Below are 19,859 nucleotides of genomic sequence, written 5' to 3'. Positions count from 1 at the left end.
CAAATATCTCTATGGATACTTGGTTGAGTTCAAAGGCAACTCTTGTCTGATTACTCAAGATCCCCAAAGCAAGAATGCTTTCTCAACACAGGAACATATAATTAACAATCTGCATTTATATTTTCAATGTCAAGATTCCAGATTTTTAAAAAAATATGGATTTCTTAGAACTGTCTAACTTTTATTTGTAAAAGCTCAAGAGAAGTAGTATTTCCCAATGTCAACGAAAACTACCATGTCTTTGGCATGTACATCTGTGAAATGACACTGGCCATCCTCAGCTTGCAGATGTCTTAAATAACAAAGAAAGTATCATGTAAGTGCTGACACACCTATGTAACACTCCACAGAAAGTTATGATCCCCAATGTTTCCAGTTGGTGTAACTGCAAAAGAGAGAACACAGAGCAGTTGAACCTGTGCTTACTAAGCAATTCTTCTAAAACATAGAAACTTGAGATTATGTGAAGTGGCTCATCTTCTGACAAAGTGCAAGGTTCTTGATTTCCCCATACAAAGATAAATCCATTATGAGGAGCTTAACGTTAAAAAATAAAAAATAACACAGACTTTGGAGAGTTAGTGGGAGGCTCAAACCATCTCTGTTGGCTTAAATAGATGCTGATCTCTAGTTTTTATTTGTTGAAAGCTAAATCATCTGTTTGAGTAGAAACAGATTTTTGCCACAAGGCAAAAAAAAGAGTGAATGTGATCTCACTGAAAGCTAACAAGACTCTGAAGGTCACTTAGGTACAGGGGACTCAGCAACTGGCTCATTTGGGTCAAAGAAGTAACTAATATCCTAGAAGGTTCAATGCAAGCTGATTGAATCTAAACCTCTGGGGTCTTGTGAAGGTTCCTATAAACTAAATAATTAATTAGTAAATCAAATACAATAAAGACAAACTATTCATGGAAAAATTACCCATGCAACTGCCAATAAATCATCAACACAATAATCATTCTTGGCAAAGTAATAGCATTCCAAGTACATAAAGGCAGCTCTACCATTAACCCTATTTTTTCCACTAAAGAAATCTATTTATTTCCAGGTTTACCTTATAGTAGAGAGTTCAGAAGAGGCTCTGCTAAGTGGGAGAAAATCTAATGGTTTGGGAAGAGTTAAAAATGGATGCACTAATGACTTCAAGAAATAAGAGAAAAGTAAGGCCAACCAGAGGAAATGAGGGAGGCAAGATACAGCTATAGAACAGCTATTTTTTGTGAATCATAAAAAGGCAAAAATTTCCCAACACTAAGTATATATTAAAAATTAAGTATCAGAGCATTTCTTTAGGCATGGGATGAAGAGGAGGAAGAGACACAGATAAAAAAAAAAATAAACACCTTCAAGGTAATTATCTTTGAGTAGTGTTAGATAAAGCCATAAATGAGAGGTGGTTACATTAAGGATGTTCAGTGGAGGAAAGACTATTTATTCTAGGACCTACAGAAGTATTCTAGTGGTCCACGGAAGTAAAGCAAAAGTTTTGCAGAGGTGGTAGGATTTCAGCTGGATTTTGAAGGATGGGTAGGAGATAGCCTGGAGGGAAGAGGGCAGGTAATCTAAGACATGGACACCACATGTGCAAAAATAGAGTGATCTCTTTACATGTACATCAGATCAAGTCACTTCCCACCTCAAACTCCTCAGCACCTTCCCACTATATTGATAAATCACAACTCTTCACCACTGCCTACAATTCCCTGTCTGATGTGGCCCCTGTTTACCTTCCTGATCTGATCTCGTATCATTCCTACCTCTCCCTACTGGGTCCTACTCTAGCCTTACTGGTCTTCTGACAAATCCTAAAACTAACACATTCTTTCCAGGCTCAGGGCCTCTGCTCTCTTGTTGCTCCCTCTGCTTGGAATCTTCTGCCCCTTGGCTCTTCACAGTTGATTCTTCCCATCCTTCAGATCTTGGTTTAACTGTCATCCCCTCAGTACCCAATCAAAAAGGTCTTCTCTATCCCTGACTCCCACCATATTTCATGAAGGGACCATATTTCTTTCTTTCTCCCAAACTGTCATAAGCTGCAATTGTTTTGTTTGGGTTGTTAATTTTTTTTTTGTTTGTTTTCTTCTGTCTCTTCCACTTAGAGGCTACAGTAAAGTACAAATCATGGATACCTTATTCTATGTTGGTATCTCCAGCATTAGGCATAAAGGAGAATCAGTGAATGAGTATTTTTAAATGAACTAATGAAAACAGATTCAAGGAACTGTTAGTAGAACAGTTTGGTTAGAACTGAATTGAAAAGATAATGTGGGGACAGACTGTCCTGGGCCTTTGATGCCAGGCTAAAGCATTTGGATTTCATCTGATAGACACTGAAAATCCACTGCTGGTTCTCAAGAAGGATAATGATATAACAAAAGCAGTATGTAAGGATGACTCATCTTGGCAGCAGTATGCAGGGTGAATTGTAGGAATTAAGATGGAAAAATAACAAATTAGGGAGACCAGTTAAAATACTACCGCAACAATATAGACAAGAGGAATAATCTCAGTAATCCCAATCATGCCCAAGGCAAAGCAAAGAAAAAAACAAAACAAACAAACAGAGAAAACAAGCAAAGAAAGAGGGCTCATCTTTCTTTTCTCTGCAGATCCCCACTCTGTATTTCTTGCTGCCCCATGCCTATCTCCATAAGTTTTGTATCTTGTAAAAGCATCAAGGTGGTGAATGAGAAGTCTAAGACAATACAACAGACGGAAAGGGACACTAACTTGTGAGGGGCTGGTAGTATCTAACAAAAAGGAAAGAAAATGAAATTCATCTATTCCACTTTTCACAATATGATATTAAACCTGGCAAATGTTTTAGTAGACATAGGATAATTCCCAAATGTAATTTTCTTTATGATTGCTCATAAAATACACATTATAGATGTAGTAATAAAAAAGCTTATGGAAATCATTAAAAAAAAAAAAAAGAATTACTTGGTATTCCGTTACAAGAGATACACAGAAATACCCACCAATCTGTTACAAGAGATACACAAAAATACCCACCAATGACATCTCTAATTCAAGATGCGTAAATCTCACACTGTCCCTCCCATTTTATCCATTTCTTTGAATGGCAGTCCTAGTCTCTCAGTGTTCTGGTCTCAAAATCATGGAATCAGCTTTTCCTTCTCTCTCCTTTATAAATCATCAGCTGCCAAATGATATAGATTTTTCCTTTGGAATTTCTTTGGAAATTTTTCCTTTCTTCCCATTCCAAGCTTTGAATCACTTCATCTCGAGATTGTTCCAAAGTATCTATCCTAGTATCTATCCTAGCTCATCTTCTCTCTTCATTTTTTTTTCTATATACAATTCTTAGCCAGATTAATAATCTCTTAATAGAGTCTTCATTGTGTTATTCTTATGTTTGATAGTTTAAAGTTACTTCCTCAACTCATTAATGACCTAAATCACCTGGCTGCATCCCATGCAATAAATAAATATTTCTCTTTTCAACATGAATCCTCTCTTTACTGTCTCTTCTCAGACACTTTGCTCAATTCCAATTTAGCATATGATGGAGTGCTGCAGCAAGCAGCTGCTGCTTGGCCTTAGCCGCTCTTAAGTTGTTGACTCAACACAGCAACTGGTTCATCACTGTGATTCTTTGCTGTGGACTTCTCAATGTAATAAAACAAACAAAAAACAACTGATGGCCAGGCACGGTGGCTCATACCTGTAATCCCAGCAACTTGGGAGGCCGAGGGGAGATCCTTACTAAAAGGACTCCAATTTTTTTTTCAAATCATAGTATGCCTAGTTAGAATATTATATTTCTGAGCCTACTTTGAAGCCAGGCCTAAATAGTTGACACAGTTTATGTTCAATAAGACATAAGCAGAGCTTTCTAGAAATTTCTGGAAAATGTCTGCTTTCTTGATAGACACCTCCTTTTTTCTGCCTGTAATACAAATATGATGGCTTGAGCTGCAACAGTCACTTTGTGATCATCTGGGAAAGGCCAAAAGAATTTCAGCAATCTTGGCCTTAGCCGCTCTTAAGTTGTTGACTCAACACAGCAACTGGCTCATTCACTGTGATTCTTTGCTGTGGACTTCTCAATATAATAAAACAAACAAAAAACAACTGAAGGCCAGGCACGGTGGCTCACACCTGTAATCCCAGCACTTTGGGAGGCCGAGGGTGGATCTCTTAAGGCCAGAAGTTCGAGAGCAGCCTGGCCAACACGACAAAACCCAGTCTCTACTAAAAATACAAAAATTAGCTGGGCATGCTGATGTGTGCCTGTAGTCCCAGCTACTCAGGAGACTCACTTGAACCCAGGAGGCAGAAGTTGCAGTGAGCGAAGATCACGCCACTGCACTCCAACCTGGGTGACAGATTGAGACTCTGAAAAAGGAAAGGAAAGGAAAAGGAAAGGGAAGGGAAAGGCAAGGGAAAGGCAAGGAAAAGGAAAGGAAAAAGAAAAGGAAAAGAAAAGAAATGAAATGAAATGAAACCAACTTATTTAAGCCAAATCTTAGGTTTTTGCAACTTGTAGCTAGATGCCTTACACAAATACCTTATATTTTCTTTATCCTTATATTCTAAATATCCTTGATAGCCCAGTTCAATTTTTATCTCCCAAGGTACCAACTGATGCTAGTCATCAATATTCTATTATGTATCATATTCTTCTAATTTTTGATTCTATACCATAGACATTGGGAATTTATCTTACCTGGTACCTAACTGATGTCTTAAAAATAAATCAGCCTATTGTTTCTGGTTTAGAATTGATCTAAATCATCATTGTTGGTCTAGGCCTAACTGGTATCTTAGCATCAATGTGGGGCAGTGAGCTAAAAACGGATCTAAGGAATTCAGCCAAATTCCACTAAATTCTAAAGATAATTTGATTCATACTGTGTCTCTGTAGGTGATTGCCTTCTCTGTAGACAACTGCCAAATCAGTTCAGGCCTCAGGTCTCTACAAAGGTAGTACCTATTGAAGTTAGTAGAGTAAATGTGAACTCTCATCTTTTACTTGCCAGTTGCACATAATTAGTGGATCTGTATATATGTTTTGAGAAAAAAAATTATTTTTTCAGGTGAATAGTGTGATTTTTCTCCTTTCCTCAGTGGAAATTCTTAGTATGGGAATTTTACTACTAGTTTTAATAATGAGTCAAAAGTTAGAGAACTAAAGCTGGGTGCAGTGGCACATGCCTATAGTCCCAGCTACTTATCAGAGGGCTGAGGTGGGAGGATCATTTGAGCCCAGGAGCTCAGGTTCAGCCTGGGAAACATAACAAGATCCTGTCTCCTAAAAAAAAAAAAAAAAAAAAAAAAAAAGGGCCAGGCGTGATGGCTCATGCCTGTAATCCCAGCACTTTGGGAGGCCGAGGCAGGCAGATCATGAGGTCAGGAGATCGAGACTTTCCTGGCTAACATGGTGAAACTCCGTCTCTATTAAAAATATAAAAAATTAGCCGGGCATAGTAGCGGGTGCCTATAGTCCCAGCTACTTGGGAGGCTGAGGCAGGAGAATGGCGTGAACACAGGAGGTGGAGGTTGCAGTGAGCCGAGATCGTGCCACTGCACTCCAGCCTGGGTGACAGAGCAGAAACTCTGTCTCAAAAAAAAAAAAAAAAAAAAAAAAAGAGAGAGAGAAAGAGAACTATGATTATGTATTTTTTAAAAACTAAAACATAGTTTTAAGTGAAGACTCCATTCAACTGTCTGGATGCAATTATATGAAATTGAAATGAAATGAATTACAATGAAAATGCAAGGTAGATAATACATTTTTTTTTTTTTTTAAATAGACAACCTGCAGACCTTTAAGGAGAAATAAATTGAGAAGGGTAAAAGGAAAAACTCTTGACCTGCTTAGGAAACCAGGCTGCTTGAGCAGAATGAATAGGACAGTTTCCAAATATATTTGCCTTGGGATAGGCCAAAAAACTGTGATCATCAAAAGCAGTTATATGAACATTCTTTTATTTTTAAAACCAACACATTTATTTGGTTGGTTTGCTTCCTACCCTTCTGTTAGGACCTCTCCAACTAAAAACGTGTTGCATGTGCTGGCACTAGTATTTGCGACCATTGCTATTAAGCTCTTCTAGATTTTCTTTATATGGATGGAAATTACTTTGAGATTAAATATAATTACAGTTTAGCCTGGTAGTCATTTGTTCATCTACGTGGGCCCTTAATTCAAGTAACAGTTATAAACAGTTGTTTATTTTTATTACACATGTACCACACAAACAGGTACATGGCATACAGAAGGGAAGGGAAATGGTAAAAACAAATCAATGAACATGTTGGCCAAATTATGAAACATATCTGCTGATGGCTTGTTCATAGAATTCCTTCCCTTATGAAAGATATCTACAAAGTTTAGCTATCTACCATTAAAAAAAAAAACATATCACTAAAAAATCAAATAAAAAAACCCCTCTTCTATGCTCTATCTTGTTCAATTATTTATCAAGAGTGGAAGAAAGGAAATGAGCAGTTTTACCACAACGTAAGTAGAAATAACTTAAAAGCAGGAAATGTTAGCTTATAGTAACTACTAGTAGGACTTCCAAAATCCTTTAAAAAAAAGAAATCAGTAGCTTTTAGTCCATCATCCACTGTTCCACCAACCATGCAATCCTTTTTTAAAAAAGCCTTTTCAAAGCATACCTAGCATTCTATTTTTATTTCAATAATCTTCTGTGTGACAACTTCCTCGGACAAAGAAAGACTTACTTTCTTGCGGCTTTACTAACCTGTTTTCAACTCTCTTATGAAACAAAGGAATTTAAATAATAAACAGAATGCAAAGTAAAAAACAATCAATTATAAAAATAAAACTGGCATGGAGAACACAGACGATATGAGTGGTGATTTCTAAATGGCATTAATTTCACACCCATATCCTACTCTCTTTAGCGATTTCTGAAACTTTCTTCCATGGCTCAAAACCACAAAGTATAATCATAATACATTACAGTTTAAGACCAGACATTGACCTGGAAATGTAATTTACTGTGCTTAAATTGGAAAATCAAATTCATCTTACAAATATCCCCATCCAGCATATTACACAAACCAGTTGCTCAATAAAATCTGAATTTCTGTCTTCACTTTCTGTCCTTTGCCACCCTCTCCAAAATTTCACAAGCTCCACTTGAGTCAGAGAGAGGGATCACCTCCACAACTCATTTTTGTTTCCAAGTTGTATGTAACTTTTAAACTCAGAAATGACAGAAAATGTATTTTATTCAACTTTCTCAAACCCTTATATGCTCAGAATGAACAACTCTGATATTAGGGATATCCTCACAATGTCTCTGCTCTTTCAACAAATAGGCACTCAAACTTTTTGTGCCTACATAACTTAAACTCTTCAGATTATACATTATGTAATTATAATATAATTTGTCAAATCCATAAGTCTAATAAGCCAAAGAAATTTATCTCTGGGTCTTGAAGAATCCTATAGAATTATAGTTTCCTATAGGACAACCTTTTGCATGGTTTTATTTATAGAACAATTGCTGAAAAGGAGGCTGATAATTTCAATTCACTCTGAAGTCCAAATCTCAATGTGGTAGAAAGGTAGCCTAGTATATGTTTTAATTACTTTACACTTGAAAAGATTAGACTAATTTGTGCTTTCCAACTATTATTAATTATATAAAATATTATTAAACTAGTAAAATATTTTCAATAACATTTACCTTTCTTATTCTTTTATTCAACAAACGTATACCTATCAAATTGAAATGACTGTATTATGTTATACTGCTCCCAATGAATCTTTCAACCTTATAGTGTAGGAATAAAATGGTATAAAAATCTTAAATTTTGGAGTCCCAAATATTTTCAATCCTTGCACATCTGTCTTTAATACTGAATTAATAATGTAATTAATTAGAAGATATTTTATACAATGTATGTAAATCTTGGCTCTGCTATATAGTGGTTGTGTAAATGATATGAATTACTTTCTTGAGGCATTATCTATAAAAAATAAAGAGAATAAAAGTTGAGTATCCCTAATCCAAAAATCTGAAATCCAAATTGCTCCAAAATCTAAAACCTTTTGAGTGTTGACGTGATGCCGCAAGTGGAAAATCCACACCTGACACCTTTATTTTCTGATGGTTCAATGTATATTAACTTTGTTTCATGAGCAGAATTGTTAAAAATTGTGTATAAAGGCCGGGAGCGGTGGCTCACGCCTGTAATCCCAGCACTTTGGGAGGCCGAGGTGGGCGGATCACGAGGTCAGGACATCGAAACCATCCTGGCTAACACGGTGAAACCCCGTCTCTACTAAAAATACAAAAAATTAGCCAGGCGTGGTGGCGTGCGCCTGTAGTCCCAGCTACTCAGGAGGCTGAGGCAGGAGAATGGTGTGAACCCAGGAGGCGGAGCTTGCAGTGAGCAGAGATCGCACCACTGCATTCCAACCCGGGCGGGAGAGCAAGACTCTGTCTCAAAAAAAAAAAAAAAAAAAAATTGTGTATAAAATTACCTTCAGACTGTGTATATAAGGTGTATCTGAAACATAAATGATAAATTTCATGTCTAGACTTGGGTCCCATCCCCAGGATATCTCCTTATGTATATGCAAATATTCCACAATCTGAAACAATCCAAAATCTGAAATAATTCTGGTCCCATGCATTTTGTCCTTCTTATCTTTCCTTTTTGACCAATGGATTCACACCACATGATCCCAAGCATTTGAATAAAGAACAGTTAACCTGCACTTAGCTGGCAGCTCAGCATGACATGAGTTAATGTAAATGAAAGTGCCTCATCTTTCAAGGTTTCCTACACCAGGTACTGTTCCAGGGGCTGGGGATATGGTGGTAAGCAGCAAACATAACAAACAAGATTCCATCCTCACAGAAGAGGAAAAGCTGGATAAGCTGACTAAGGAGATACAGGAGGAAACCTAGACAAGTCATGGTATCATGAAAGCCTAGAAAATAACATTTCAAGAAAGAAGGGATGCCAAAAATGTACAGGAGGGGACTGACTGGAAAGGAGCATGAGGGAATTTTTTGAAGCAGTGACAACATTTATATCTTGGTTGAAATGGTGGCTTCACAATGGTTTACTTTTGTCAAAATTCATTACATTGTATACAAAAAATTGGTGAATTTTATTGTATGTACATTATACCTAAATAAGTCTAATTTTTAAAAATGTAAATGTCATGAAAGACAGTAAAAAGGGTAGGAGCTTTTCTAGATTAAAGGAAACCAAAGAGGTATGATGAGTGGGTGTAATGTATAATCTTTGGAACATATATTTAAAAAGTTATAAAGAATATTTTGGGGGCAAATGGAGAGATTTGAATATATGCTATACATTGAACTCTACTGTATCAATGTTAAACTTTTTTGGTATCGTCATTTTATTGTGGTTATGTAAGAGAAAGTCCTTTCTATAGCAGATGTATTTTCAAATATTTAGGGGTAAAGCATCATGTTATCTGCAATTCACTCTCAAATAGGTTTTAAAATCTGGTGAGTGTACATAGATAGATATAAAACAAATATAGAAAAATGTTAACAATTGGTGATATCTAGTTAAAGGTCTCTAGATATTTACTGCACTCATCTGTCGACTTTTCTATAGATTTGAAATTTTTAAAAATAAGAATTGGGTGGACTAAAAAAAAGAGGGAATACTTAGCTGTGTCAAATACTGTCGAGAGGTCAAGTAAGATGACCATGGAGACATGACCTTCGACTTGGAGAGGTATTTGTCATTGACTTCCCTTTTGCAACAGCATTTCAGTGGAGTGGAAGGGCAAGAGCATTTCATGAAGTGAAATGGCAAAAGCTTGGTAAGGGTGAAAAGAAGACAGAATCAGAGGTAAGGAAGTAGAAGCAATGAGTGTAAGTCTTTTGAGAGTTCTGCTCTAAAGGGTAACAGAGAAATAGTATGTGAAGTCAAAGAAGTCTCCCTACACCAGAGGTAACAGTAATATTAAGATATTTTGGGCTGGGTGCAGTGGCTCATGTCTGTAATCCTAGCACTTCGGGAGGCTGAGGCAGGAGGATCACTTGAGCCTAGGAGTTCAAGACCAACCTGGGCAACATAGGGAGACTCTGTCTCTACAAATAATTTAAAAATTAGCTGGGAGTCGAATGTGCCTGTGTTCAGGAGCTGCTCGGGAGGCTGAGGTGGGAGAATTGCTTGAGCCCAGGAGATGGAGGCTGGAGTGAGCCATGGGTCACGCCATTGTACCCCAGCCTGGGCAACAGAATGAGTCCCTCCCTTGAGAAAAAAAAAAAAGACATTTGTATGCTGATGGGAATGACCCAGTAGAGAAGAAGAAACTGTATAAAAGAGGAATGGTATAAATGCAGAGTAAAGTCTTTGAGCACTGTGAGAAGTGCTAGGAGTCAGGGTCCAAAAGGAAGAAATTACCTTAGAAGTTGGCGATGATGTCTTAAGGACAATGGCAATGATGATTATTGCAGTAAAACAGCAGCTAACCCCAAAATAGTCAGGCACTATTTAAAGCTTTTTTACTCATTTCATTCTCACATCAACTCTTAGAGGAAGGTATTACTAATATCTTCTTTTACAGATGAGGAAGCTGAGGTACAGAAAAGTTAATTAACTTGCCCAATGATACATATCTAGCAAGTAGCAAAGCTGGGATTTAGAACCCAATGGAAGAGACTTTTCTTTCAGTGCAACAAGAGGGAAGGCAGAGTTTGTGGGTGTAGATGCAGCTGGGCCGGTAGTAGTGGAAACATGATGTAGCTCTTGCATGATGACATCTATTTTCTCAGTGTAGTATTTGGTGAGTTCATCAGCTGAGGGGGTGGGAAGAGAGGATGTTGGAGTTTTGACAAGAGAAGGTGAGAAATTCTTTTTTCAGAGAGACAGGGAAAGTGAATTTACTAGTAATCACTGGCAATATTAAATATCCCTTTGAAATTAATGGTCATAAATTTGAAGTGAATCTACTTGTTCTCACTGAATGATACTTTCTAGCAATTTTCAGCTGCTTCAGAGCAGGCATAGAGAGAAGTGCTGGGTTTACCTAGAGAGCAGTTTTTCCAAGAAAGTGAGACCTAAGAAAGGAGCCAGGAAGTAAGGGGTGTTCACAAGAGAGTGGTGACAGTACAGGACCATGGAATTTAAGCTGGGTAAGGAGGAATGTATGGCCATTAAGGATGTGATGGACACAGAAAAGAAGTGGCAGGGTCAAAGGACTGTAGACTTGTGTGGTAAGAGAGTAGTTGGAGTGTGAGTTTTAAAGTAAGAGAGTAACAGTCAGAGAGTGGGATGCCTGAAAAGGAGATTTCAAAGGGAGTGCTGCTATTGATGATGATAAGGTCTAGATTATGACCATATGGATGGGAGGCTGAGGTGGCGCAGAATAAAAGATGACTGGATCAAAAAAGGCTAGAGTACTAATGACTTCTCTACGGGGATGCTGAAGTTAGACAGCAGGATGACAGAGGCAGTGGAGGAGTCGTCAGTGAAGGTGGAGTAGACGACAGCAACAAATAAGGGTTAGAGGAGTAAAGTGGGATGTGATAGATTTGCAAGATGTTAAGGGGACTGAAGGAGAAAGAAGGAGAAATAGTTAGAAAGTTGTAGTGGGAAGCAAGGATACCACCTGCCCTGCTGCAGACTTTGAGGTATATGAGGAAGGGGAAAAAATCAGGCTCTAATTTAAGAAGTATCCTCAGAGCAAGACTGTTCAGAGAGAAGGCTGAGGATGTAGCATGGTACTTGAAACACGGTATATATTCAATCAATATTTCTTGAATTTGAATTTGAATTTTTTAATAGGACTTATCCTAAAAAGGGAAGTTTTTAAAAAGACTATTTACAAAGAGTCTGAAACAGATTAAAAAGACAATGATCCTCTAATGACTGGATTTTCCAAATCCATGAAAGGCTCCTCTTCAAAAATCAGTCACCTGGCCAAGATAAACATAGTCAAACAGCATCTTGTTGGTTTTGGCTTAATATAAATAGATAGCTCACTGTTACAAAATAAGACCAGGCATTCTCTTGCATAAGAACCCAATATCAGAAGAACAAAATTAAGTGAATTCTGCCTTAATAAAGCTTAGAAAATAGCCTTTCTGAGCATAAGCTGACCCTTTGGTCTATTCTAGTTTAGGCAGAGAAACTTAAGTACCTATAGATTGAGAATAAGTGAGACTTCCTAAATACATTCTTTGGAATGTAATAAAATGCACTTTGGAATATATTCTTCTTCAGATAGTAAATGATTACTCCATGAGTAACTTCAGAGGTATGTCTTTACTGAAGAAAGAGATGTTCTTCTCAATGTTACTGTTTTTCTTAAACTTATTCTGAATGTCTTTGTAAGGCTAAGTAAATATTGTAATTTTTATGCTTTAACAAAAAGCCCATTTATGTTTATGTCTATGAAGTTACTTCCTAAGCATTTCTAATAAGCTGTCTATATACAGCTCACGAAATTCTAAGGTCCTCTATGGTCTTAAAATGTATGATGAATACTACTTTTCCCCTAAAGACTAAATTTTATTGAAACTTATCTGGAATCCCCCCAAAATTCTAGTGTTTTGTTTTATAATTGTATTTGAAGGTTTAATTATATTTATCAATCAAAATGTGAACTGGTTCAACTGCAGGTTAGTTCAAAGGGCTTTTCATTTTCATCTTCTTCATATACTATGAGGTTTTTGCTACCAGACAGAAAATTTACTAGTACCTCCATTATGTGAGATACACAAGCTTGAAAAAGATGGCCAACTCTCCGATTTTCAATACAATGTGTCAGAGAAAGCAACTAGTCAATAACATACACTGTGCTCATTTATAATCCACAACTGGTAATGGGAGTGAGTTATTTCTCTTCTCCATGAAGAATCAAGCTGGAAGTAATCTCTCCTTCGCTAGATTTCTTAGTACCTCACATATTACTTATGTGACTTTCTCTTTGGAGTACAGTGATTTTTGTGCTTGTCTTTTTTTTTTCTTCTAAACTATAAGCAGGTATATTATGCCTTAACATCTGTGCATTATATTATTATTTGTATTTTGCTTAATGTCCAGGGCTAGTAATACAACAAAATGCAATAGTAATACTATCAGTGTCAAACTCATCAGTATTATCAATTAAACATAAATAGGCTTCTGTGGCATGGTCTAGGATGATATCAACATTTAGGTAACACAGGAAACTGCTTTGAGTTCCAAAAATCTAATTTACAAATTCACTGTCAGAACACAGCAGGGGCTTCTCACACTACATTTATGACTAGAAGGGTCCCAGATGCAAGTCTGTAGAGCAGTCAAGATGCTAGCTTTTCCAATTTTGTAAGTAAAAGAAAGCTACTTTTTCTTTTAGGGATGTAGTAATTTTTTAAAAAAGAATAATGGATTTTAAAAATAATAAAACAGTGGAAAAATGTTTCAGAAATAATGTATGGATATATACTCATTTAACTGAACATTTTAAATGTCTTTGAACTAATAAAGAGAATCTTGGTTAAACAAAGAAATCTCATATTGTTCATAAACCAGAATTTCAACTTACCATTTATGTTTATTGCTGGTAACACAATTGACATTTTTGGTCTTGTGGTCTTGTTATGGGTGGTAGCTGGTAACAGCAGGTGATCCTAAAATTAACAAAGAACAATCTGTTACATATAACAATTGGCTTAGTCCTAGAACAGGCCAAATTCAGGGCTTCTAAGAGGCCAACATTTCGTTGGGATGATGAAAAATTATAGTTTTTATTTCGAGTTGGCTTAATTAACTACAAACCATCTTAGAATCATTCATTCATTAATGTAATACACATTTACAGAGTGTCTACCGTTGCCAGGCACTATACAGTGATCTTGGAAAACTCTTAGGTTTTTACAACACATATGCTGTAGCACACTATAAAGAATACTGGTCAAGCAGTCAAGACAAGGGATTTTAATTCTAATTCTGCCACTAAATAGCTGTATAATCTGGACAAGACTACATATCCTTTCTGTGTTTCAGTTTCCAGTCCTGTAAAATGATGGGGGCTAGACTAGATAATGTCACAAGATACTGAAAGTATCTATCCCCCAAACAGTCATTTTCAAACTTTTTTTTTAAAGGCAATAAACTCTTTTTCCCATCAAAATTCCTGTTATCCCAGGAATTTTCTACCTGTAGAAGAAAGAAACTATCAACATGTAGAAGAAAAATTCTGACTGAAGCAGGGCCAAGGCCTAGAGCCTTGCCTGCTTAGCCTCCTCTTCTCCCTTTGAAGGGACCACAGCATTAGACATTTATTTGCAAGTGACAGGTGCATGCTAAAGAAGATGTACAGTTTTTGCCCTTAAAAAGCATACAGTTTGGTAGAAGAATTAAAGAATTATAAATACATGCCTAGCACAATTGTATAGTCTACATTGCGTAGGGCATCTGAGGTTTCTAATTTCCAGCACACAAGTACTAAAAGTAAGAATGAGCCAAGAGAAGCTTGGCTTCAGAAAAGGCAGAGTATAAGTGTTTTGAAAAATGTATATACATCTGTAGGCATTCTAAGGCTGATTATAAATGACTTATAACGTTGATATTAACTACTGTTTTCAATAACTCCTCTTCTTCCTAGCAAAAACATATGAACTGTCACAGAAAAAAGAAAAAAAAAGTATATTAGCATTTCCATTTAAGGGAGCATGGTTAAACTGGAGATAAAACTAAACCTAAGTTTGACGCATTTTGCTTTCTTTTCTTGTTCCTGTGTTCATTGTTTCACCATTCATTCAACGAACTTACTATATGAAATAACTCATCAAAAAGTAGGATCTGATACAGCTGAAAGCAATAAAAATTCAACACAACTTCAGAGTTCAAAGTTGGTATGATTATGAAGTGATTATCAGCAAAACTAAGAAAAAAATCTAAAAAGTGAAAAACAAATTGAAATTGATATACATGAACAGAACTGTGTAGAAAACATTTCCAGTAACTGCTTGTATTTTGTGTAATTCAAGGCAAAATTTCCATGAGAACATGTTTTTAAAAACTGGGGATGAGAGAGAAGATGAGTAAATTCTGTTAGAATTCCAGCATTGCAGCAAGGGAATTTTTTGTTTTGTTTTTTTAAGTGCATTGTTAGACACAAAGATCACACATTTCTGAGTAAGATAACATTATAACCAAGAAAAAACAGAATTTGCTGATCTTCAAGCCATGAAAGTTATATATAGCTTAATTCCTATCATTAAAATACTGCTTCAGAGTCTCTAAATTGAATGTGAAAACAAACCAAAAAACTTGCAAGCCCCAAATTAAGGCTATTGTAAAAATAAACAAACTTAGATTCCACTGGTCATGGGTTAAGGTCAAGCTCAGACTTAATTCTGAGTTTCCTGCTAAGATATAGATGCCATACTAATTGTTGTTTTTAAACATGATCTTCTGAACACAGTGTCTCCTACTTTTTCTTTTCACTAAATTTCTAACAAACTAGTTATTTTTGCAGCAGAAAGCTAAAAACTAGGTACGATTTATGAAAAAGAAGAATCACACCTTGCATGCATACAAATTATTACAGTTAACCTGCCTTGTCGCTAATTATTAAAGGTTTGCAAACTGGGGTAACAGTTTTTAAGTACTTGTTTACCAAGAGGCCCAAAAATCAGTCTGCAGGGAACAAAAGCTGGTATACTACCAACTCTAACAGTACATATCTTATAATAAAAATAAGTGTCTATATAATATATAATATATATATTTCATCTGTCTTATCTATATATCTGGGACATGTAGTTACTTCATTGAATATTTACCTCTACTTCCTCAAAATAAATGTTCCTTGAACCTCACAACAATGAACCCTGAATCATTATTTTCTCTCTGTGTTCATCTTACTCTTTTTTAGATCATTAATACTGTGAGTCACATTTTCAGAAACAAAGGAGCTATATTCACTCAATAAATATTTACTAGCCTCTTACTGTTCTTTTTTTTTTTTTTTTTTTTTTTTTGAGATGGAGTCTTACTCTGTCACCCAGGCTGGAGTGCAGTGGCACTATCTCCATTCACTGCAAGCTCCGCCTCCTGGGTTCACGCCATTCTCCTGCCTCAGCCTGCAGAGTAGCTGGGACTACAGGCGCCTGCCACCATGCCCGGCTAATTTTTTGTATTTTTAGTAGAGACGGGGTTTCACCATGTTAGCCAGGATGGTCTCGATCTCCTGACCTCATGATCCGCCCGCCTCAGCCTCCCAAAGTGCTGGGATTACAGGTGTGAGCCACCGCGCCCGGCCCTTACTGTTCATTTAAAAAAAATTTACTGAGCACAGTGTCCTGTCATGTATTGAGCACTGTGCTGCAGAGGATATTTTCTTTTAAAGAATATAAATCCAAGTTTTTATTTTGTTGGGGAAACTGAATTGTGGCAGAAACAGCCTTTTTTTTTTTTTTTTTTAAACCCAATATATGCTCTCCTTCCTCTATAACATTAAAACAGCAACAGGACTTGTGATATTTAGTTGGGCACAAGGCCACCCAGAATAAAGACTATATTTCCTAGCCTCCTTTGCAACCAAATAAGGCTACACGGTCTGGTCAACGGACTGTAAGAAGAAATGGCAACTTCTTCAAGGTGGTAATGGTAGAAGGCTTCCCTCCTCCTTCCCTTTCTCTTTCTTGCTAGCTAGAAGGCAGATATGACTGCTAGAGCTGGAGTAGCCATCTTTGTTCCATGAGACAGAAGCTGCAAGTTGAGGATTATGGAGCAAGAAGACCGAAGGAGACAGGGATCCTGACGATTAAGTAGCTATCATTAGATCTCTGAAACTTATACATGAGACAGAAATAAACTTATAATTTATCTAAGCCACTAATATTTTGGATTTTCTGTCACTCAAACCTAAACCTAAACCAAATTACTAGTTAAATTATAAATTTGTGAAACAGTTCTAAAGATATTTGGTCAAGAGGAATCTCCATAATGGTTAATCAAGGACAGGATTGTTATTTTTTAACAGCATAGAAACCATATTTATAATTTAGTCTTCTTGATATCGCACCCCCTTTTACTTAAATACTTATTAAGGAACTAGTGAAGGAAATTCAATTCCGGAGGTACAATTTGATGAATTTGTACTTCTTTCCCTCCAATTAAATCATTTAAAATAACCCAACTGTGACAAAAATGAAACTACTTAAAAATAAAAAAGGATAGTAGAATAAGAATGTTGCCATAGAAAGAAATATATTTCGGCACTGTCACTCAAAACTATGTCACTAATTTTTTTTTTTTTTTTTTTGAGATGGAGTCTCGCTCTGTCGCCCAGGCTGGAGTGCAGTGGCGCGATCTCGGCTCACTGCAAGCTCCGCCTCCCGGGTTCACGCCATTCTCCTGCCTCAGCCTCTCCAAGTAGCTGGGACTACAGGCGCCCGCCACCACGCCCGGCTAATTTTTTTGTATTTTTAGTAGAGACGGGGTTTCACCGTGGTCTCGATCTCCTGACCTCGTGATCCGCCCGCCTCGGCCTCCCAAAGTGCTGGGATTACAAGCATGAGCCACCGCGCCCGGCCACTATGTCACTAATTTTAAGACATCTTCGAATGAACTCCTGAAATGTCTTTATCAGGCTTTCTGTAGGGCTTAGATACCATAGGATTTCCTCTGGAATGAAATCATGTGGACAAATATTATAATCAATGTACTGTTACTCTTATTCCCAGAAAAAGTTAGAGAAACATGGGGGGGGGGGGCGCGGAGAAACACCAAAACATTTCACCATGAAAATAAAGCATCAGTTTTCTAATGTTATGCAATATTGTACATGAGAAAATATGCTACTTTCATACAGTTCTCCCAATTCCCTCTTCCAAGCAATTTGTTAGAAACCAACAAAATATTAGTGCATAACACAGCCTTCAAAGTTACGTTTCTTCTCTTTTTAAGAAAACAAAAGCATTGGAGACCGGCTTATCCAAAGAAAAGGACCACATTTTGCTCTACTGAAATTAATTATGGCAACTCACAATAAAATTTAGGCCCTACTGAGAGTTGTCAAATGTTGATTCTACACATCCATGTAGAGTACAAACTGATTAAATGACCCTTCCCATTCTCCCTATAAAACTCACTAACTGGTGCCCATAGCACAGGGAACATTCACGACTAGTTGAGTTGTGTCTTTTTTCAAGACTACTTTCATTAATTGTATTAGTATAATTGTGTAATAAAATATTACATAAACTAATAGTGTGAAAAGAGAGCAAAAAGATAAAAATAAGTTTTAAAATGTTCTCTCCTTGCAAAGCAACCATAAAAATCTTAATAGTCTGCCCTCAGATTGCTTAACAAGTACCTTTAAGTTCTTATTCCAATTTACAGTAACTGTAACCAATACTGGAAATTATGGTTGCTGAATTGTGAGTATAGTTTATGCGAGAACGGCAACGTGGAACTCTGAAGAGTGGATTCGGACTCAAAGAAAAGAAATTGGCCCTACATACAAAACTAGCCAATGAGTGCACATTTACATAATCAAATGAAATAAAGATACGTATCTTTTTAAAAAATAATTTTAACCAGTATTGTTTATTAACAGACTATCTATTAGTACCCATTATATAGATAAGATAGCTTCTACTGTATTAGAAAACTCTGGCTCAAGGTTGGAGCCCTTTATCTTTAACAGAAAGGAATTTATTTCTATCATAATTTCCCCTAGAAATGAAGGAAACTCAGGCTGCACTTGTGACACTGAGCAGCTTTCACACGGATCAACACAGATCTCTATTAGGGAAAAAGTTTTGCATAGCAGACCAATAGTAACAACAGCCTCTTAACATTTTATATTTGGCCCATATCCACTGGATTCCAGAGATGGGGTTGGTTTTCCAATATAGGAAACTGTTAAAAGAAGATCCAAAACTAAAAATAGCACCTAGCCTTATTTCAAAAACAGCTTTGTATTAAATTTTCTCTAACCTATGTCCCTGTCCTAGAGAGCTTTTGTTTTCTTCTATCACTCTATTTCATATCTTTCAAGCCGTCAAAGAAGTTGAAGAACATGTTAACCCTCAAAAATTAGAGCTAAAGCATCAACTAGAAGTAGGCCTTTCAGAGTTATTGATCTAAATTCACATTTTGCACTAGCATTGTTTTCTAGTAGTTATAGTAATTCCTGATCAAAAACCAAATGTGCTAGAATATTAACTATTTCTAGTCACCCCAAAACTAGAAATAGTTAACATAAATAGCTAATATGAATGCTGTATTTGTGCCACTAATATATGCAATAAAACTACAGACCAATAAAAGGAAATATAAAGCTTGCATCTGTACCATTAGTATGCATGTCAGCCAGAAGAATAAATCAAAACTATTAGTGTACAACAGATGGCCCAAGAATGAGCCAAGGTTTACGCTTTGACAAGAGGAAACTTTTGACACTTAATACAAATCTGATAATGCTGGCAAGGTCACCAGAGGAAAAATGAGTTTGAAATCCTAATAAGTACAAATTCAAGTTTTGATTTAAGACATACTTTTCATGTCATACTCTGTAGGATGTCCCCCACAAACTGCCCAACTAACCCTGCCTCCCCTTTTATTAACACCAAAAAGTATTAGGTTGGACCATAAAAAACTGTCGTTTTTGTGAGTCAAATATCAGTAATTTCATAAGGTTCAATCTAAGAGTGATATATGACTCTCTTTTTAAAAACCAGAATTAATTTTGAGTTTCTTGGTCAAAATGGTTTCTTGTAAATACTTTCCTAAGGATAAGACAGTAGCATCCAAAATCATTCTTCTCTTTTGATGAGAGTTTCAGGAAAAAATGTTTCTAAACCAGGTCAGGATTGATCTCCCTAGGGAAAGCTCTTAGACAAAATGTTGGTTAC

General features: G+C 36.5%; 1 protein-coding gene across 5 annotated transcripts in view; it reads right to left on the bottom strand.

The window, feature by feature from the left end:
• ATF6 (activating transcription factor 6) overlaps positions 1-19,859 on the bottom strand; it is a 210,504-nt gene that overhangs the window by 36,361 nt on the left and 154,284 nt on the right. For all 5 annotated transcript variants that reach the window (XM_063627165.1, XM_063627167.1, XM_063627169.1 and 2 more), the window contains one exon: positions 13,535-13,619. In XM_063627165.1, coding sequence (XP_063483235.1) covers positions 13,535-13,619 — 85 coding nt within the window. The remainder of the gene's footprint in view (positions 1-13,534; positions 13,620-19,859) is intronic.

The sequence above is a fragment of the Symphalangus syndactylus genome, chromosome 12 (assembly GCF_028878055.3).
Source record: "Symphalangus syndactylus isolate Jambi chromosome 12, NHGRI_mSymSyn1-v2.1_pri, whole genome shotgun sequence".
Classification (NCBI taxonomy): domain Eukaryota; kingdom Metazoa; phylum Chordata; class Mammalia; order Primates; family Hylobatidae; genus Symphalangus; species Symphalangus syndactylus.
Note: the sequence above shows the minus strand (reverse complement) of the source record. Positions and strands in the feature narration are given on the sequence as shown.